Here is a 22,917-nt window from a genome sequence, read left to right as displayed (position 1 = left end):
ATATAGGACAATTTTGAAATTTGGCCAAATTGGGGGTCTCAGAACAAAACTTCAAGTCATCCGAGTGTAGTAAAAAAAAAAGGTTATTCTAATGAAAATATTGTTCCGTAATGCAGAATGACCAGTAAATTACATAACTATACCTATATCATATTCGAATGCAGTAATGTTGCAGCAGTTCGACCACATCCATTAACATTCTAGTGGCATCAGTGGATTTATATCTTAATCCTCCACAAAAAAATCTAATCAAGTCTATTTCTTCATTATATTGATCCCCTCTTCACATTTAGACATATTTAGTAGTGACACCGTTTTAATGAATATGCATAAAACCGTGAAATAATTAACGAAAGCTAATTCATTGATTTAACTCTTTTAGTGCCGTTGATGATGTTAGATAGTTCAAATGGATTGGATGTCTACTAGTGATAAACTCATTTAAATTCACAGCAGAAGGATGAAAAAAGTCACATGATTGGACGTCTGTACTATGAGTTAATGGCTGTGGAATTAAGGTAAAAGGATTAGTATCTCTGTGAGTTTGTGTGGGTGTGTGTTTGGATTTTATGAAGTGGAAGCGTGCATGTTTCAGTCACAAACACACGCACACGCTAATATGGAAGTGTCACCTTGAAAGGATCAGCGCAGAGATACAAACGCACACTTGCACACTAACATAATCACATAATAAACGCACACCATAATCACACGCAAGTCGGACTGCAAATACTGTATATTCCTACAAAGACACGCGCACTCACACAGACTCACTTTCCCTCATCTTGGCCCTTGTGTCAACACTCATCTCTTGTGTTTGCTCCTTCTGCCAAGGAAGAAAACGAGGACTGTGTGCGTGTGTGTGGGGGGGTTGTAGTAAGTGGTTTTGGGGTAGTGGCAGGGGGTGCCGGGGGGTTGTCAGTGCTCCTATAGCAAAGAGCAGTGCTTCAATCTTGTGTTGTGCTTGGCTACACACAATCCGCACACACACGCGTACACAACAAATCAAAGTGACTGGGTCGAATGGTGCACATCAATCAGTTCCGCGCGGGACACAAGAAAAGTTCCGGGATTCCCGACCCACACAAAAGTCCCGTCGCGCTGTGATAACACGCCTATCATCTCAATCCGCCGCTATAATAGGATCCTGGTGGGGAGGCGGCGCCAGGATGCGGTAAAAGTCCATTTATCAGGAGGCAGGGACATCGTTACGGATGTGGATGAGCAAAAGATAATAGCAACAACAAAAACAACAAAGGAGGGCTTAGACGGCAGGATAAGTCCGAGACCTGTGGCACACCGAGTGTAGGCAAACCTGAGCATTGTAGTGGCAAACCGTGACTAAATGTATCATGATGCTTTGTATTCCGCCGGGTTATCGATATGCTACTGCCAAGAATCGATATATCGTTTTTAAAAGGTTGATATCAAAATTTCTACTACTTTAATCTTCGGACTATAAGGCGCACCTGACTATAAGCCGTCACACACCAAATTAGACACGAAAACAGTATTTGTTCATAGATAAGCCGCATTGGATTATAAAATGCAGCTGTCCTCACTGTATTATGGTATATTTACACCAAAAGATATTAACACTTAACACATTTGACAGCGGCATTACAAGACTGTAAGACCAAATGAAACACCATGAAACTCTGAACCCATTGGCTGCAAAGCTTCATTGCTTCAAGAAGCTTCATTTGGCCATCACTGCTCCCTTGGGGGAGACAGTCGACCTCTGCTGCCACCTGCTGTCAACACTTTTGTCATCCAACATGCCTCCTAGAATGCATTGCGGCGATACAGACAAAATTCAAGCTCTGTGCTAATTATTTCTTCAGTTACTGTTCCAGTCAGGGTTGTTCTGATCATGTTTTTTTGCTGCCGATCCGATCCCGATCGTTTTAGTTTTTGAGTATCTGCCGATCCCGATATTTCCCGATCTGATTGCTTTTTTTTTTGCTCCCGATTCAATTTCAATCATTCCCGAAAATTTTTCCCAATCACATACATTTTGGCAATGCATTAAGAAAAAAATGAATAAAACTCAGACGAATATATACATTCAACATACAGTACATAAGTACTGTATTTGTTTATTATGACAATAAATCCTCAAGATGGCATTTACATTATTAACATTCTTTCTGTGAGAGGGATCCACGGATAGAAAGACTTGTAATTCTTAAAGGATAAATGTGACTTTGTATATTGTGACTAAATATTGCCATCTAGTGTATTTGTTGAGCTTTCAGTAAATGATACTGTAGCCATTTAACTTCTGCCCAAATGCATGATGGGAAGTGCAACCATGACTGTGCGTCGTGGTACCAATTGATATATCTTCTCTGCGTTGGGAAATAACACAGGGTGTTAGGAAAAAGATCAACTACTACCTTTCTTCCCCACATTGCTTACCACGATTATTCTAATCGTTGTGAGAGGAATTGTAAGGCTTTAGCCATTTAAAAAGAGGCTCCAAAGGCTGCCAAAATTCACTCTACTCATTTTACGCTGCCTTTTAGCTCTATATACTGTATGGGTCATCTCTTGTTTCAGTTGTTTCATTAATTGCGCGTTCTGGTATTTGGTAAAACATTATTTGACAGTGGCGCCATAAGACTGTCATAAGACAATCATAATTATGATATGACACTGTCATAAGCATTAATGAATGCTTATAACAGTCATTTAATTAATGCTCATGATAGTGTCATGTCATAATTATGACGCTGCTGTCAAATAAGGTCTTGCCTATTAACCCAAATAAATAAACAAATAAGATGCACTGGACTATAACCCGCAGGATTCAAAATGAGGGGAAAAAAATGCGGCTTATAGTCTGAAAATTACAGTAGATGAAAATTTTCCACTAGAATAGTGTCTATGTTAAGTCATTGGCTGTCATTGTGCTCAAATGCTCAAATATTAGCATTCAAAACCAGTCGTCTCAGTGTTAAAGACTCAGCTGACCTGTCTTTGGGTTGATGTAGAAGAAGTTCTGTGGGTTTCCGGCAGTGATGCGATAGCTGAGGCGGCTGGGCGTGGCGGTGAGGTCGGGGTCTTGCGCCTGAATGCGGATGACCGACACGTCCTTGGGGGAGTTCTCCATCACTGATGGGTGGTAGATGGGGTCGGAAGTGAGAGGCGCGTTGTCGTTCACGTCCTCCACCTGATGAGAGGACACGCTCGTATGTCATCCAGTACTTTTTTATAAATTCTTATTTTTTTCATTCAAATTTATTTGAAAATGAACTCATTGCCTGTCACTCTTTTAACCCCTTAATGTCGAATTTAGATGGAATACATAATAATAATAACAATAATAATAATAATTTAGGAAAATTAATTTGAAAAATACAATTAAAAATGGGAAAATCCTAAAATAAAATAAAAATAAATAAAACATAATAAAAATAAAATTAAAAAAAAACACAAAATGATGAAATGATATTATAACAAATAGAAGAAAATTGGACTATTAGCTAAAAATAACGATTTTGAAAGATTTTTTTTTTCTCGAAGATATGAAGAATAAATTAAAAGGTGGAATTTGTTAAGACAATCCCCTTTTTTTTTAATCTTAGATTTTTTTCCTTAATTTTAAACACTTTACAACTTTTCAGTTTGGTTGATTTTAGAGACGCTGGAGGACAAAAGCAGTAGCGTTTTGTCTTATGGAAGACTATGTCTCACATGAGGACTAGCGCACACCCGAAGAATGTCTTAAAAACATCAATGACTCAAAAATCAATTTTCCGGATTAATGGATGGCTGACTTAAACAACATTTTTGTTTCCTGCAGCTGTGTGAAGGACGAATAGTAATAAGGTAATGAATCCAGCTGTGGCTAAACAATAGCATATGATGGTTAGCAACCATGTGTGGTTAACCCCCACACTACACCAGAACTCGTCAGCGCTGATGAGTTCGGTTGGGGGGTGTCATTTTTTTCCCCTCCTCAGACAAAACTTTTTGTTTCTTGTTGCTCTGCCATCTTTGCAGCATTTGCACAAAAACGTTTGCATCGACTTCCGTTTTAGTGCCAGGAAGGAGTCGGAGGTGGAGTATCGTGGTCAAAACCTGGAAACATTATTTCTCAACGGAGCAGAACTTGCACACCAAAGCACGAGGCACCAGGGGAACAGAGCTGAGTCTCACACCTTTAAGGGTCCAGGCGGAAATTACTCACTACACGTTCCTCTGAGTGAATTATGTAAATAGTAACGCCACACCTTCTTTATAATGAATAGGGAAAGGGGGAAGTGACGTATGCTATAAAGCAGTCAGCACATTTGTAGTTTTTTTATGTGGCATGGTTCCTTCCTCAAAGTTAATTATTGCCGGTGAACGTGATACAGACCCACCTCAAGATATAAAAGAAGAGACATTCAACTAGTTGTCAGTCGACGTATGTTATGAAAATATTTTATAAAGGTTGAAAAGTTACCTAGTGTTGCTTTAAATATATTTTGATTAGTTTTCTCTATTTTCTAATTAGATATATACTTTAGAAATACATACATATATGTTTGTATTTATATATTCACAGAACTATTTTTTATTATGTACAATTTTCATTTAAATTCCGTTATGATGCATTTGTAAAAATATTTTGAATATTAAGATTATTGTTTTCATGTGTTATACAAATGATTAACTTTCCTTGCACAAGAAAAACAACTAAAACGAGATTTTTTTTTTTTAATAAATGAAATGCCATGAGATATCATGTTACATGACTGAACATTAGGAAAAAGTTCAAACTAAAATAATACACAATCATTGGTGTTCAGCATGCTGTATGTTATCGCGACTGACGGTCTCCACAGCCTCGGCGTGCACGTGTGTGCGGTGTAAATGCGAAGAATATTTACGAGCGTGGGCCGCGAGCGACATGGCGGCGATACGCTCGAGCGGGTAATTGAGGAGCACCTGAGTTTGATTAAACTTCGTGTTTCAGTATGCCTGTGTGTGCGACCAATCACGCCCGGAAGCCACAACAACAACGGCGCCACTCAAAAAAAGTCTTCCAACCCGGTCACGTTTGTTCTGTTTAACTCTTTCTCTCTCCCTTGTGGTTCATTTCATTCTTCTGCTGTGAATTTGAATGAGTTTGTCGCTAGTAGGCGTCCAATCCATTTGAGTTGCGAGGGCTGGCAACGAATGAACATTTGTTCATTTGCTCCCGTCCCTCCCAGTTCAAATGGCTGTTGCAAAAAAAAAAAAAAAAAATCAGTCACAAACAAATCAGTCACAAAAAATTCAGTTGTGTCATCCAGGTAACCAGGGAGAAGCAATCGATGCCGATTTCATTTCCTCGGACTCTCCACTCTTTTTGCGACTGAATTCTTGTGAGAAAATTTTTTGCAACAGAATTTTTGCTATTGACGTCTTTGAAGCTGAATTTTTATATACTGAATTTTTTTTGCGACTGAATGTTTTTGCAGCTGAAATTTCGCTACTGATTTTTTTATGCGGCTGAATTTTTATGACTGAAAAAAAAAGTTTTAGAATTTCAATGGCGAAAAAAATTCAGTGTTAGAATACAAATCTAACTCCGGTGGCACATATTTGCTTCCATACATATTATCCCATCAATAAACCAGCTCCTGTGTCTGCTCCAAAGATTGGATTCTTTCAAAGGACACATTTCTAAGGTACATACAGTACATAATATGTGCACCCTGCACTGCGATGGCTCCAATTGTTATGCAGAGCGCGTGCAACCCACCTGGATGAAGACCTCGACGGAAGCCGACAGCGGCGTGACCCCTCTGTCTGTGGCGTACACCGTCAGCCAATAGGAGTCCTTGCTCTCGCAGTCCAGGACACCCGCTGTGTAAATCACTCCTGCAGGAGAAAAGACATTCATACCAGCGGGAACATATAACAATCAAGTGTGTGTGAGGTTGTCGCAAGGAGGATTTCATTCCCAAAGTGGGAAACAATTTGAGTGTAATTTCCCAGAGGACGCAAACCTGTAGGCCCACATTCTCACCCATCACTAAAGAGAGATTTCTATACGCATCTCGCAGCTGCGTTGACCCTCGCGGACTGCAGGGTCATATTCGGGGTTTCCGATTTTGTACATTAGCTAAATAGAAATGACGTTAAATCTTTTACAAAAAAATTGTGATTCAGAGAAAATTGATATTAGAATATACAGTTTTTATGATGATGTTCGAAACATGTTCAGGTCATTTGTGATGTATTGGAATGTGTCTTTTTTTTTTTTTTAAATATAATTCCACATTTTCACATTTAGGACCTCAAATTAATAGGGATATTTCAGAATTTGACCTAATCCGTAACAGATCAGCTCATTCAGGATAATATAGACCCTACCCACCGCTGTATGGTTCCGCCCACTTGTCCGTCATTTTGTCTCTGTATTAGCATTGGTTTCAATTGATCGAGGAATTTAAAATGCATTTCATGGAAGACCCGGTGCTTTCTGATGCCGTAAACTCACTGGATGTGTTGCATAAAAGGCGTTATGTGGAAAAGCTTCGTTCTATACAGTCGCCAGATCCATATTTGATGCCCAAATCGATGTTTTTCGACCCACTGTCTTCGCCCTGTCTGCCTGACATCTGCTACGCTGATATTATCTTGTCCACACAAAATCAGCCTATTCTCACGAAAATTTGAAAAACTTCAAGAGCTTGGAGGCTTATAAATACTTCGTTGCTGGTTGGGTGAAACAGGTCCTCGTTCGGCAGGAATCTATCTTGTGCTTGGAAAGGTGAGTTACGAAATTTTCAATTCAAAATCTTTTGTTATTGCTAACATCCACTGTCAAGTCTAATGTATTTCATGTCGTTTGTCAATGGAGTTAAGGCTTTTAATGTTTATATGGTTTAGCGATAGCACTCTCACTACATACATACGTGTATGTTGTCGGCGATTAGCCTAGCAATGATCTTTATTGTGGTTATTTGTCAGCCCAAAACCCTCTAAGTATATCTTAAATGCATCTTACCGGATATAAAATGACTACTACATAGTCTGTGGTGATTTTTTGGTGCCCAGTTTTCACGTCGAATTGCAGCCGTCCATTTCGCTCTCCTCTTTGGATCCCTCGGAATACGGTAAAACTTCAAGTCTCTCCTTCCATCTTCTCTGTTAGTGCAACCAACAGCCACACACGCCTTCACCATTTTGATTATTATTGTTAAGGAGCAGAAAAACACGCCGTAAATAGGAGGAATGTACGTAGCCGTAACAGGTTAACACTATGTTTTGACGGACAATTGGGCGGTACCATTCAGGAGAGCGGAGTTGTGACGTCACGTGGGTAGGGTCTATACCGCAGGTCTTAATGCACTAATCCAAATTTTTTTGTCATATCTGGTCTTTTTGCATCCCCGTTCAAAATACCATTTTCAATTGCGGCCCAAAAGTGTTAGTGCAATGCGCAGAAGACCAATAATAGGCATGTCACAAAATCGCGTGGAGGAGTGCTTCTCAATTATTTTCTCTTACACAACACCCGCACCCCCCAGGAAGACGTAAATGTTTCTCACCCCCCCAAACGATCTGCCGCCACTGTAAATAGTGTCATTCATCTATAAAATTATTATAGTACACGTCTGCCTAACATTGTGTCCTTTTTTTCTATTGAAGAAAAAAAGTAACATAGATCAACTTGCAATGAAGTATAACTTTAATAACATTATTTTCTTTGTAAAAGAAAAGACTTAAAGCGCATCAATTTGCCTGAATTAAAAAAAAAAAAAAAAAAGTCACATCCAAACTGTAAAAACACACTCAAAGTACATTTTTTGGACCATTTAATACTGAAACATAAAATATCATGAATAAATAATAATGAATTCAAATTGATGAGCAACATTAACACATGAAGACAATATGCCAAACAATTTGACCGAAAAAACAAAAATGAATAGAGCAAAAACAACAGTGTCATTGGACAGAGGGACAGTTTTTTTTTTTGCTGCAGGCAGTATCAGCTCCTTTACTATATTGTGGGGCTATTTTGCACTGAGAATGCTAAGCAGTGCTTGCTGGTTTACTGATGTAACACTCACAAAGCGGGATGATTATTGGCAATTTTCGGCACGTTTTTGATGAAAAACAAGCTGCTTATTAATCAAATCAAATCAAATCAAATTTATTTATATAGCCCTTTACAAAACCCGAAAGGTCCCCAAAGTGCTTTACAACAAAGAGAAACATGGCACATAGTAAATAAAAGGCAGGAAAGTGTTATAAAATGACATTAGGAAGAAAAGAAAAGAAAAAAAACGAACCATCGCATCACGATTAGTCAGTCACCAAACAAAACAATAAAACAGATAAAATCCGAAAACATTAAAAACCCTAAAGAAATAAAACCAGGCTAAACTAATCTTGGGGAAAGGCGAGTCTAAAAAGGTGTGTCTTTAAACGAGATTTAAAAAGGCCCAAATTTGTAGTGGTGCGGATTTCCGGGGGAAGACTATTCCATAACCTGGGTGCAGCAACCGCAAAAGATCGGTCTCCCCACTGTTTGAGTTTGGACCTTGGGACTTGCAAATGAAGTTGGCCGGTAGAGCGAAGACTCCTGCCAGAGTTACGGATGGTTAAAATTTCTGATAAGTAAGAAGGAGCCTGGCCATTAATAGAATTAAAAACAAACAGTAAAAGTTTAAAATCAATTCTAAAATGGACTGGAAGCCAGTGGAGCGATGATAGCACGGGGGTAATATGTTCACGTCTAGGTGTATCTGTTAAAAATCGAGCAGCAGCATTTTGAACAAGTTGGAGACGAGAAACTGAGGATTTGGGAAGACCAACATAAAGAGCGTTGCAGTAATCCAGCCTTGAGCTTATAAAAGCGTGAATTGCTTTTTCCAAGTCGTGGCGAGTAAGAAAAGGCTTCACTTTGGCCAGGAGACGGAGCTGGAAAAAACTTGCTCTTACAACAGAACTAATCTGTTTTTCAAAGTTGAGCCTGCAATCGAATATCACTCCAAGATTTTTAACATGTGTTTTAAAAAAGGGAGCCAGAGTGCCAGGGTTGGGCTCAAGGGCATTTAACATAGAAGGTGTGCCAAAAGTAATATATTCAGTTTTGCTTTCGTTAAGATGTAAAAAGTTTTGCGCTAGCCACTGCTTCACATCGGATATGCACTCCATTAATTTAGTGAGAGCAGTTTGTTCGTTGGGTCTCAGGGGGAGATACAGCTGCAGGTCATCAGCATAAAAATGAAAAGAGATATTATGTTTTTTTATAACTGATCCTAAAGGTAGGAGATAAAGTGCAAAGAGAACAGGCCCTAAAATGGAGCCTTGTGGCACCCCACAAGACAGAGAGGTTTGTGAGGAGGAAAATTCCCCAATCATTACTGAGAAGGTCCTATGTTCCAGGTACGATTTAAACCACTGTAGAGCTTTACCACGGATACCTATTAATGAGATTTGGGTCTAATGTAAGTGATGTCTTAATTGATTTGACTTCCCGTTGTTCGCTACAGACATTTTTAGACACAGTAAACAGAGTGGTCTTTCGTTGTCTTCCACTATAATTAAAGTCAAAGCCAAAGGGTCGAAAACTTTGCATTCTCGGGCAGCCGGGGGAGAACCGGAGGTGAGGGCGGTCGTCGTGACGCTGCCAAGCCGAACATGGTGCTTCTCGGGCGGACTCCTGAGAACCGGAGAAGACAGTGGGTCGCCGCGTGAGCCTGGCCCGAAAACGGCACACAGCTCCTGGCTTTGTGCTCTTGTTTGGTTCAAAAATACTGCGCACACTCTAAAAATGACAGTGCCACTGTCACCCACTGAGTGGATGTGCAATGACACTTTATTCTAGTAGGGCAAAAAAAGTATGTTCCCCGAGGTTACATGCACCACCCCCCGCATCGCTCTGTACCCCCCTGGGGGTGCGTGCCCCACTATTTGAGTGGGGCACGTACTGGCGTGGAGTAAAGTGACCCGCATGCGCAGAACTTCATCAGCGGTCACCCAAATTCCGATTTGGGAGACTTGAGGGTTCAGACTGCAGCCACATTCTCGAAAAATGTTGCCCACATTGGATTTAAAACCACATATGAAACTGACCAAAATGGTCCACCTCAAAGCGACTTGTACGGTGGCCCTGAAGTGCAAAACACAACGGCAAATCAAAAACGTAAAGGCAAATAAAAAAACACAACGGCAAACAAAACAAAACAAAAAACGGCAAATTCAAAATCACAGTGGTAAATCAAAAAACAAAACGGCAACTTAACGTCGTGGTATTTAAAAAAATGAGCATTTTCAAATTATTCCAGAAGTGAAATAACTTCCTAGTTCATCAGTCCCCTACACTTCCCAGTAGATTCATCCAATCAGCTGTGAGTGTAATTGTTCACTGCTACCTACCTTTCCCGATTCCTTAATGCAATTTTGTTTTTTAATTTGCAGTAGTGGTATGCGAATTATCGTTGTGTCTTCTGATTTGTCTTGGTTTTTAAAAAATTTTTTTATTTGCTGTTGTGTTTTTGAATTTGCCGTTTTGTTTTTTTATTTGCTGCTATGTTTTGTACTTTAGGGCCACCGTAGACTTGTCCCGTTCAGACCGTTAAGTTAATGCCTCACTCGTGTCGAAAAAGCATGAAAAAAGCGGATTTGTGCATTAAAGTGATCCTCTGATTTAAATACATGTAGGCTCTAATAAACTACAATTGTTCTCTTGTACTAAAATATGTTGTTAGAAACACATAAAATGTTAAATCAATGGCAATATTTTATAAAATTTAGTCCATATTTTGACCGTTAGTTGGCGCCATGGTTTGCGGGCTCGCAGTGATGACGTAATTGATATCTTTACGAATGTGTAGCGTGTACAACAATTGCTTATTGCTGCCTAAACTCGCGAAGTAAAATGCCACGATGTGCTGCTTTTGGATGCAATTTTCAGTCAAATGGAAAAAAGGGGAGTGAAGTGAGTGGTCAAGGTGGAATTATTATTTTTAGTGAATAAATGTGCATAAGTGGAAGTTTCTCCCCCTTTTTTGGTCCCTGTATGCATGTATCCTACCCACAACGCGTTACAACTGGCGCCCGAACATTTTTCCTGGATCCTCAGTCAAGTAAGGGTTCCATCGCGTCTGGAATAATGGTTTTTGATCTGTCCATTTATTTTTATTCGTCGGTCCCACAGCGGATTTTCGGATCAGTCTATTTTGTGGAATCGACGGCCTAATCGCGGCTGCGATATTGCCATGGGATCGGTCTACTTCCTGGATCTTCGAGTGAGTAAGAAACGCAGATTTGGATTAGTATTGCTATCTTTTTTGTTGACTATTCTTCGTGGGAGTTTTCCCCAAATCATACTAAATAATTAAAGCACTATGGCACGCTACAGTGACGACAGTGACTCTGACGTGGACCTTACAACAATGTTGGAGTTTGTCAGGGAATGCGTGTTTGCGTACGGCTGAGCTCCCGAGTGAAGAGTGGTCAAGGTGGAAATATTATTTTTTGTGAATAAATGTGCATAAGTGGAAGCTTCTCCCCTTTCTGGTACTTTTATACACGTATCCTAGCTACCACGCGTTACAATGTACAAGACCTGGATTACACAAGGTGTGCTTTTTGGCCTGTACTCTATGTAAAGCTCACGACAGCTCTGGATGATAAAAATCTACATAATTATATTGGGAAAACCTTTGAAAATGCAATATGCTTACCTATAATATCTGCTAATAAAACCGGAGTTCCCGAATCCCAACAGCATGCACTCTCGCTCCCAACCGGAGTTACCAACAGGACTCTCTCGCATCACCAGTTTTGCCCAACTTTTGTCTTATCAGGTATTTGCTGCATGCATTTTTCCCTGAAACTCGTCTTGTGAACGACCGACAGTGCTGTCCTGCTCTTCACTTTTCAGATCTGGTTCAAATAGGAAGGGTAGAACTGACGACATGTTGGGAAAGCTAACGAGTGACAAGCTGGAATTTCGGCATTCAGGGCCAGTGACATCACACACTGCGACGTAACAAGAATGGTGACCTATCACTTAAAATAATTTTACAAACTTTATTAAAACAAAAACATTAAGAGGGGTTTTAATATCAAATTATTATAACTCATACTAACATTTATGTTTTAAGAATTACTTGTCTTAAAAATAGAGGATCCCTTTAAGACCTGCGGTATGAACTTAGCCCAGGACTATGTTTCTCCAAATTCACATTTCTCAGGATTACACATTTTCCATCACAGTGTTTCAAATTGTAAATTTTCAGTCTCCCACATTGTTTCCATTGGACATCTTTGGAAGTCTTTTTCTCCTTCCCCAAATTCCACTTTTTCCAATTTTCACGCTATTTAGAGATTTTTGACATGGTCGCACGCTCCTTCCACATTTCCTCACCAATTACAACCATTCCAACATCAAACATTGCCCAGTTCATTCAGGACAATTGCCTTGCAAATTAAATTTACTGTTGTCAGAATGTAATCACTTTGCAATTACCATTAGAAATAGAACATAAATAAAGGGCATCAGAGCCATTAGCCGCGGTCACCTTGAACGCTCGGGCCAATCACGGCCTGCCTGTCGCTCGCTGCCACTTTTGTGCCAACACCAATAGAGTCACAAACACCAGCGCGCACACACAAGCACGACGTGTCAGTGGCCTCAAGTAAGATGAGGAGCTGACAGCTCTGGTGTGACCTCTTAATGGACTGTCTGCTCTGCTCACCATGCCAGACTTTGCATTGAAATCAGCCACCCTGACTGAAAGCCTTTGCATAGGATAGTATGGACAAAAGCTTTTTGATGACCTCCCTGAGGAGGTTAACCATATTATTCCACGCTGTCACTTTGCTTGTAGTGAGCTTACGTGGAAACAACTTAGAAGATTACGGAAAAACTTTGAATAGAAGTTTAAGCAGGGGCTAAGAAGAATTGTAGGAGATGTCAGTGCACTTCTGTAAAATCCATTAACATTGCATTTTCTTTCATTTATTCGTGAATAATGCATGACTTATTAGGGTTGAAATACATTCATATGCAAGGAGATATGTGTCTGCTGAAATGCTGATCCAAATGAGACTTGTTGATGTCTAAGTCTGATTCCTATTAACTGAAGTATGAAGTAAAAGTACGGTACCTTGTTACTGTACTTAAGTATTTTCTTTTTCTGTAAATCTGTACTTAAAGTGCGTACGACAGGAGAAAAAAAAAAGTCTTAAATATAATTATAATGTGAATTATAATCATATTTTGAGACGATTCGACTATATACAACTATTTGGCAAAGCGCAGATGACGAGAAATTAGTCTTTTAATCTGCCGGTTAGCCTCGCCTACCATTATAGGGCTCTAGAGTCCCCAACAGGAGGATGACGTTGGCAGGAGAATGGTTTCATCTGTTTTACTATTCAGCCCGTCGAGGGGTAATTATTCAGAACGAGGAAAATGCGACGAAAAGCCGCAAAATGTCATTGTTTCAGTCTCTCTACTCCAATATTTTTACAGGATATTCTTTTCATCCAAATATTTTTTCCCCAATAGCTAAATAAATGGTATGGTCATGACAAATAACAGTCTTGTGCTAAATGGAATATGAAATAATAAAAATGCATTTATTCAGTACGACATGGCAAAATTACTCCATAATGGTCAAAACTGTCGACTTCACCTTTACTGTCGCACCTCCCGAACGATATTTTATGCCACCGTAGTTAGTCGGGCTTTTGTCATTTCCTGGCCCCGGCTTCGGGAAACGTAAACAAACCAAGAGGCGTGACAGCTAGCCGACATGCTAACCCGAACCGAGTGATGTTTCAATGTCTTGGAAGCGAAAAATCACACATAACTAGCCCGGATCATTTCACACGGCGGCAGGGTTGTCGATTGTCTTCGCCGATCGGCAACCCGCCCGGCGGCGAGCAAGTTAGAGCTTTGCTGAGGGCAGAGGGCTTGTTTGCGGGGAAGCAGCTGGACAATGACCGCCGGGCAAACTGGCCGACGTTGGAGGAGCGTGTAGCTGCCAGATGGCCAACACGAATATTGCAAAATAATGCTTTACTACATGGTGAATACGTAAACAGCGAGAGAGTCATAGCATGGCAGAATGTGTCTGAGGGGAGCTTTTCTACATGTCCGTCCGTGATCAAACGTAAGTAAATAGTCCTTTATTTAAAGAATGTTTGTAGTGTTTACTTTGTAATCGCTTTATTCGCTGCCCTTTGTAACATAAAGTTGCAATTTCTGATCGGGTGGAAATTTGACAGAACACCGGGCACACGAAGAGGGCAATAAGCCGAGTATAGCACTCTCCCGGTGGAGGGATGTGTGACAAGCCGCCGGTTGTCAGCCAAGTGGCATTTTCGGTGAACAAGGAGGATGTCAGCCACAAAATGCAAGCCACCTCCGTATTAAGACATGTGCCATGATCCCAGTATTTGACATGGTACAAAACACGATGTTTACTTACTTCCTCGTAAGTCCAATGGTCCCACAGCTGTTGCACACTTGTTTTGGCTGATCTCGGGGTGGACGGGAACTTTCTGAAACCCAAAAAGGCTCACGCCTCTCCCTGGTGTAGCTACAAAAGCCTGCAGCCGTTTGGCTGGCATGATGCGAAAAATAAACAAATTAATCCGCAAAATCAGCTGAATCCGCCGTCCATCTGCATGCTATAAAGCAATGCTGTATTGTGAGATGCTAACCCGGGTGAAATCACATCCGCATTCATCCTAAACCTGAGACAGGAGCTGGAATTAACTAATTTTCATGGCGCAGGATTAAAAAATTGAATATATATAAAATGATCGCTTCCAAACACATCCAAGTGGTCCATTTCATTCAGGAGCATAAAACACTGCGTGAAATATGAAATAAACATGCTTTTTGGTGTCATACGCACTTTAAGTAAAATTATGAAGTGGTACTCTTTTCTTTGCAACATTTTAGAGCATGTGTCTGTACTTCACTACTTTTCAAATTGTGTTAAATGCTACTTTTGTGAATTAATAGTTTTTTTTCATGCTTGCGGCATAATCGATAAGCCCGGTGCAACTATACTGTAAAGCACTAGAGGCAGCAACAGGAGTACAACCAAGAAAATGCAGGTGAAGAAGACTGACCAATGAAAACCAACAGTGAAAGCAGCACGTCTTCGGCAAAATGATTCGTAGCTCCAGTTGTAGCTAATTGATAGCAAGTCGAATGGCAAATTGTGCAATAATGTCTGAAATCGCTGTGGAGAATGAGTGCTGCCTTGGCAGGAATGACAGACACAAATGTGACGAGGAGGTTGTTCATCCCTGGTCCGACCAGAAAGAAATGTTCCTCTGTCTGGGAGGCAAAAACTTTGCCACGAAAAAAATCGTCAAATCTCATAAAACATGTTGAAGTAAGAATGTTTTTATTACATTTTTTCTATTTTTTTTCTTGACTTTGAGATTTTTTTTTTTTTTAAAGTTCACGCTATTCGTGTCCGGTGGATGAGTTCTTCTTTTGAGAGGTTGTCAAATATTAAGACGTCCTAAACATGCATCACTCTACCCGTCCACTTGTAATGTATGAACAACGGTCTAATTAATTATCCACGTAAATTAATTAGGGTTGTCAAAATTACCGCGTTGATGGGCGGTAATTAATTTTTAAAATTAATCACGTTAAAATATTTGACGCAATTAACGCACATGCCCCGCTCAATCAGATTAAAATGACAGCACAGTGCAATGTCCACTTGTTACTTGTGTTTTTTTGGAAGTCTGTCACCCTCTGCTGGCACTTGAGTGCGACTGATTTTATGGGCTTCAGCACGCATGAGCATTGTGTAATTATTGACATCAACAATGTCGAGCTAGTAGTTTATTTTTTGATTGATTGAAATTTTAATATAAAATTTCTATAACTTGTACTAACATTTATCATTTAAGAACTACAAGTCTTTCTATCCATGGATCGCTTTAACAGAATGTTAATAATGTTAATGCCATCTTGTTGATTTATTGTTATAATAAACAAATACAGTACTTATGTACCGTATGTTGAATGTATGTGTCCATCTTGTGTCTTATCTTTCCATTCCTACAATAATTTACAGAAAAATATGGGATATTTTATAGACGGTGATGATGGAACAGGAAGGAATTATGGGGGAACAGAAGAAAAGAAGGAGAGCGAGACAGAAGAAGCACAAACAACAATAAGAAATACATTGTACGCCCACACTAACTATGAGTATGTTGGTGCTATCATTAGCTAGTTGTATTTCCGGTTGAGACCATGTGGGGAGCCTGACGACCAAGGAGAGAGAGGAGGGGGGACGGGGGGGTACAGAAAGCTAAGTGATTAGGAGGGGTACAGTGTACAGAAATCAGCCATGTGGTCTAAAACCCAGTATTTGTGTGATTTCCTTGTTAGTGTGAGTATGTTGGCATCCTATTCTATGCCGTCTCATCGCTAATCCTGACACCGAGGTTTTCTACTTTCTACATGAGTGTGGTTTTGGAATTTTTGTCAAAAAAGATAACTTTAGTTACAGTTGGACTGTAATATGATCAATACTTAAATCCTACAACTTTGCACAATCTATTTCTGTTCTATGTGAAGTAGCTAAAGAGGTAAATTTATATATCGTTTACTATGTGGATTCTATTTTGATATATTTTTGAAGTTGTTTTGGACTGTAAATTCCTCTTAAGTTAAGAGAGGTTTAAGTTCCCGTTTGCCTGTTTGCATATATTTTTATTTATTCATTCATTCTCCATGCCGCTGATCCTCACGAGGGTCGCGGAGAGCCTATCCTATCCTATCAGCTAACTACGGGCAGTGTGGGTACATGCTGAATTGGTTGCCAGCCAATCGCAGGGCACAATGAGACATTTATTTAAATACCTTTTTAGAGCTGGGATGGTTGTTGTTTCATTTATATAAATCCAAAAAGCAGCTGAAATGTTCTTGACGTATATGATAAAAATGTGAACTGAGCAAGATCAGGAAAGCATACCTGTCAACCCGAGGCCGTTGGCAATCTTACTAATAGTGATGTATGCCCTAACAAATTAGTGACTAATCTTACAACGTTCTATATAACGTGCAATATGAAACAAAAATAAAACTTAATTTTTAAAATAATATGAATTCATTGGTAAAATTGTCAACTATAACCTGGTGCAATCAAAGAACAATCAATATTTTCAGCCACATCATGATTAACAGGGACTTTTGTTATAATTGTATGTAGCATTTTTGGCCATTTCTATTATGGCTTTTGATGGCTGCACTTCATGGCACTTCAGCTCGCAATTCAGTTTGACTTGAAGGTAGTTCGTTAGTGTGTCCAATTAAAAATTAAAAAGGTCGATTGATAAAATTAACTTACCGATGCAATCTTTGAGTCAGGGAACATTCCTTTTGCTAATTCTGAGAAGTGATCAGCAATAGTTGCAGGCAAATTGTGTTTGGCAACAAATTGGCAGAATAAAATCTCTGCTTTCCTCATAGCATAGCTTTTCATTCTGCAGGCTGCATCTTTATGACCAGTGTTGTTAATCATACTTTTAAAAAAGTAATTAATTAGAGTTACAAATTACTTCTCCCAAAAAGTAATTGAGTTAGTAGCTCAAGTTACCTGAATGTAAGAGTAATTACTTACTTGGCAAAGTAACTGGTTTTACCTTTCATGTTTTTTTCATTTAAAAAAAAAACAACAACAAAAAACATAATAACCTTTGCTATGTTTGGAAGTCATTTAATGTTGTGAATCAACCGTTAAAGCTCCCGTTTTGCATTAGTTCCCTTCTGTCTATTTTCGACATGTGAAAGTTTTAAAACTGTGTCATCATTTAAAAATAGATTCAAGTCAAGATTTTGCCGATTTAGGAGTATTTTAGATCAAAAGTTAGGTTCACTAGGAAGATTCACTACAACAGAGCCTTTCAGAGAGGTCTGCTGCTTTAAGATGGTGGCTGTTTACTAACGCTGTCAAGTCTGTCATTTCGCATCAAGGTCTATATGCATGTGATATCTAGTGTAGCATCAAGTAGGCATAGTATGCTGTCGGCTACATTCATGAAATATTGGAGCCACCTAGCCTAGCATCGCGTTTGCAACAGCGTCAAGACACTGTTCCCACTCCACCTCTTCTGTCTCTCCGTGTCTCTGACTTTCTCCCGTCATTCAACCATTGTAGTAACGCATAGTAACACCTAGGCCTGTCGCGATAACAAATTTTAGTGTGCGATAATTTATCTCATAAATTATTGCGATATGTGATATTATTGCGCCCCCCCCCCCCAATTTTTTTAAAACCAATTTACAATAACACAGTGAGAATACAGTATATATTAATAGATGAAGTATACCCATTTAAACGCGATAAGAAATCACTACTAAAAACAATAGACCATGCCTCTTAAGTAAAAGACAACAATATTAATACCCCACAGAAACACAGAATAAATAAAATGTGTTTTTCAAGAAAAAAAAATACAATTGCAGTTAATAATTTAAGCATTTTGGCAAATGAAAACTTTTCCCCTCATAGCTTCTGCAATGGTGTTCCATAGGGACGCAACGGTACAGTTAAGTCACAGTTCGGTACGATTTTCGATACGGGGGACACGATTTTCGATCTGATTCAATACATTTAATGCTCTGAGAAAAAAAAAAAAACCTACTACAACAACTACAAAACTATTTTTTGTTTCGGTTTTTTTTTTTTTGCAAACGAGCAAAAATTAAATTGCCATCATATAAACATGCATTTTAGTGCATAATATCTATGTGCTTACTTCTTACTGATCTGAAGAAATTTAGTATAAAAGTGCTTAGAACAATCTTTACTGTTTGTAAAGTGAGGCGGGGCACACTGTTGATTGCTACAGCTCTTTTAGCAGCTAGGTTTACTACATGAGCAAGACATCCTATTTGTGGTCCGAATCCATCTGTGTCACGTACTGAATTAACAATATTTGCAGCATTATCTATAGTCACTAGTATGGATTGATTTGGCCTGCCTAACTTCCATTCAGTCATGGTGGTTTTTAATTCATCGATGTAGTATATGGACTACATGTCCCATAATCACTCTGGGCTCACGTAGCCAATGGCATGGGACGTAGCACATCTAGTTTACTATTTCATGATATCTAGTGTGTGCGCGCATTAAAAAAGTTAGCAAACGCCACAGAAGTCATGTCTGCTCATTACTGCACAACACCAGCATATGACAATCGACTTTCATAAACAGGACGAATTTGAAGCACAGCGATCTCAATTTGCCACTCAGATATCCCGTGTTGTGCCGAAAAATAGCCACCCCGCGTGAAATGTCACCCCTGACGGGAGCGCCCACACATCAACAACACCGACACGTCGGAGATGGTCTGCAGTCACTCCGGAGCACTGACGCGGCCGGTATACGTTGAACAATAGGATATAATGGGAACGATTGACTCCGGTGCTTTTTTTTTTGCCGGACCTGGAACGAAGATGCATTTTGCGCAGTTGGTACAAGGAATCCGAACTTTTAACAGCATGTCTGCTGCACCAAGCACGCACGTGCACGCGAGGCAATAAATCGCAGTGGAAAAATTACCGCCTTCATTTTTATTTATCGTGCGATAAATGGAAATATTGCATATTGCGACAGGCTTGGTAACACCCATTGTCTTGTTGCCGAAACGGTGTTAACGTCCGAACGGAGAAAAGAAAACGTAACGCACGAAAAACGTACAAATTTTGAACGCATTTAAAAATCAGTGCTCACTTGTACAAATTACGCCGAAACCGTACAACTTGACAGGTATGGGAAAGCATACTCACAGCAGAAGTATCAGAATCGATATCGGGAAAAATGGCATCGGAACATCTCAAGTGAGGACTTCATCCATCACTGCTCTTAGACGTCCAAATCCATTTGAAGTTTGTTCGTTCGCTGCCATCCCTCCCACTTCAAAACGATTTGGACATCTACTAGTGATAGACTCGTTTATATTCACAGTAGAAATGACAAGAACCACATGATCGGACATCTATCACCATCAACGGCGTGAAAAAGTTAATGACAAGAGGTGCGTTCAGGGGCAATCTTTAAAGAGTGTTTTTGTCGGCGGCGGAAACGCGCTCTTGTAAGCTTGTCCTTGACTTTGTCCCTTTCAGAGTGCATCCCATCTCCGTCAAGAGAGAGAGGGGAAGTGAAGTGGTGGGGGAGTGGGAGCGACCCATCTTTTTTCAAAAAGCTCTTTGAACTAGCGAAGGAGAAACCTGCCAATATGATACAAATGTGACATGACAGCCTTCATTTTCACCACAAATAACACGCTCCACAACAAACCAAGGTGTTGCCACATGATTTTTTTCCCTCATCCATCGGTCACGCGTCAGATTTCCCGTGAACGTGCTCCGCGACCAATCTTGGAGCGCTTTAATACAGCTCACTAATGCGGAGGAACGAGAGGCGCGCGCACCAGACGATGGGAATACCAATTTCCTCGTCGCCCAGTGGTTTAACGGCGGTGAGGATGTGGCTTATTGCCGATAGACGGGAGGAAGATCTTTGCATTGCGCACACACGGGAGGAGTGAGTCATCTCAAAAGGGTAAAGATAAGACCGGCCTTCCGTGCGTGGAGGGGAAAGGTGCAAATACTCGGGGAAATTGGCTCGACGTGAGCAGAAGCTGAGGAGGAAGAGAGGGATGTGCTATTTGCTTTCGATCGATACATCCGCAACGTAACAAAAGCGGAATGAAAATGAGTAGAAACGGCAACGAAAACAAACACAGCGGGACCGTGATGCATAATATAGTGGGAGACTGTGGCTGGTGTTCAAGGGTGGTTGATAAGGTCTTAGAAATATCGGGATTTTCAATTTCCGATTAAGCTGGTTCTCCCCTTTGCTGATTTGATATGATTCAAAATATGTAGAGCTGCAACTCGACCAAGGAGAGAAATTGGAGGTGATGTATTAAATCGAGTTTCGCAAGATTTTTTTTTTTTAAACCGTTTGAGGTAATTTTTTGGGTTGTTTTTTTGCGAAAAACAATCTAGAAACCTGTAATTAGATTCATCCATGGTAAGAGTTTGTTTCTTTGTTATGTTATAACTTTGTGTTGGAGGGCTGACAGCACAAATAGGGTGAGAAAAATATATTTAAGGCAGTTTTGCACTTTGTCTACTTTACAACAATCACTTTTGTTTATATTTAATTTTTTTAACCCGTTTATAGGTCATTTTTGATTATTAAAAAAAAAAAAAAAAAACACAAAAAAAACACAAAAAAAACATAAAGACCACATCTTGGGTCATTCCCTACCAAAGACGTATAAACAATGCTGTTTATGATGCTTAACTGCTCATTACTAAAGAACGAAAAAGTGGAAACAAACTTTTTTTATGATGAAAGATTGGAATCTAATCTTTCCTTTTGTGAGTTATGTCTTCATGTAGCCATAGACTACAATATACTATGGCGCTTAAAAGAAGGGGTATGTCTTGTGACATGATGTTTAGAAGTTAACATTTGTTGTACAATTGACATCCCCATATGTGGAGGTCAGATCTCAATTATCCAGCTATTCGTATATCCATTTTCTCCGCATATCGGAGGTCAAGTCGCGGGGGGATGAAGCTTTAGCAGAAAATCCCAGACTTTCCTCTCCCCAGCCACTTCATCCAGCTCTTCTTGGAGGTTCCCAAGGGGTTCTCAGGCCAGCCTAGAGACGTAGTCTCACCAGACAGCCCAGGGTCGGCCCCGCGGCCTCTGGCCAGGGGGACATGTCCGTAACACCTCAAATGGGAGGCACCTAGGAGGCATCCTAATCAAATGCCCGAGCCACCTCATTTAGCTACTTTCGATACGGAGGAGCAACAGCTCTACTCCAAGCCCCTCCTGGATGACCGAGCTTCTCACCTTATCTGTAAGGGAGAGCCCAGACACCTTACCGAAGAAACTCATTTCTTGTTCTTTCGGTTCTTTCGGAAAGAACCACCACAACAATTCAATTATAAATATATATGGCGGAAAACACAGACAAGACTGAAAAAGCAGTTTCTGCTCTTGCACTCCTCTTTAAAAGAAACTGCTGTATTTTAAGCCAAAACAACTCTTGTGTTTGATAGAACAATAAGTCTATATGCTACCATAGCAGATTCATGGCGCATGAAGCCCCCGAACTATTTTTAATTTGTCCGTTTTACCCTGGAAACCCCTGTTTACAGACGTCACGCAAAAACCGCTTTTGTTTCAACCCAGCCATAAAAAAGAGGTCATTAATTATATTTAATATTCGAAATGTCTGTCATTTTTAGCTTAGAATTATTAATTTATGTCTAATATTTCGTTTAAAAAAAAAACACTTAAAAAAAAATATTCACTCGCATATTTTAAACTTTTAAACAAATTACGTCACAATGAAAAAAATGGTGTCTGTAAAAAAGTCACGTATATCTACATCATACCCATTGCTTAACTCTATTTTTTAGGGCTGTCAAACGATTAAAATTTTTAATCGAGTTAATTACAGCTTTAAAATTAATTAATCGTAATTAATCGCAATTAATCGCAATTCAAACCATCTATAAAATATGCCATATTTTTCTGTAAATTAATGTTGGAATGGAAAGATAAGACACAAGATGGATATATACATTCAAAATACAGTACATAAGGACTATTTGTTTCTTATAACAATAAATCAACAAGATGGCATTAACATTATTAACATTCTGTTAAAGGGATCCATGGATAGAAAGACTTGTAGTTCTTAAAAGAAAAATGTTAGTACAAGTTATAGAAATTTTGTATTAAAACCCCTCTTATGTTTTCGTTTTAATAAAATTTGTAAACTTTTCAATCAAAAAATAAACTAGTAGCCCGCCATTGTTGATGTCAATAATTACTTACAGAATGCTCATGGGTGCTGAAGCCTATAAAATCAGTCGCACCCAAGCGCCAGCAG

General features: G+C 39.6%; 1 protein-coding gene across 2 annotated transcripts in view; it reads right to left on the bottom strand.

Moving 5' to 3' along the window:
- The window catches only part of LOC130906486 (protocadherin Fat 3), a 136,507-nt gene that overhangs the window by 91,115 nt on the left and 22,475 nt on the right, over positions 1-22,917 (bottom strand). For both annotated transcript variants that reach the window (XM_057820875.1, XM_057820877.1), the window contains exons 5-6: positions 5,738-5,856; positions 2,977-3,175 (exon numbers count right to left, since the gene is read on the bottom strand). In XM_057820875.1, the coding sequence (XP_057676858.1) occupies positions 2,977-3,175; positions 5,738-5,856 (318 nt within the window). The remainder of the gene's footprint in view (positions 1-2,976; positions 3,176-5,737; positions 5,857-22,917) is intronic.

The sequence above is a fragment of the Corythoichthys intestinalis genome, chromosome 18 (genome assembly GCF_030265065.1).
Source record: "Corythoichthys intestinalis isolate RoL2023-P3 chromosome 18, ASM3026506v1, whole genome shotgun sequence".
In the NCBI taxonomy this organism is placed as follows: Eukaryota; Metazoa; Chordata; class Actinopteri; order Syngnathiformes; family Syngnathidae; genus Corythoichthys; species Corythoichthys intestinalis.
This window is presented reverse-complemented; position numbering and strand designations above follow the sequence as displayed.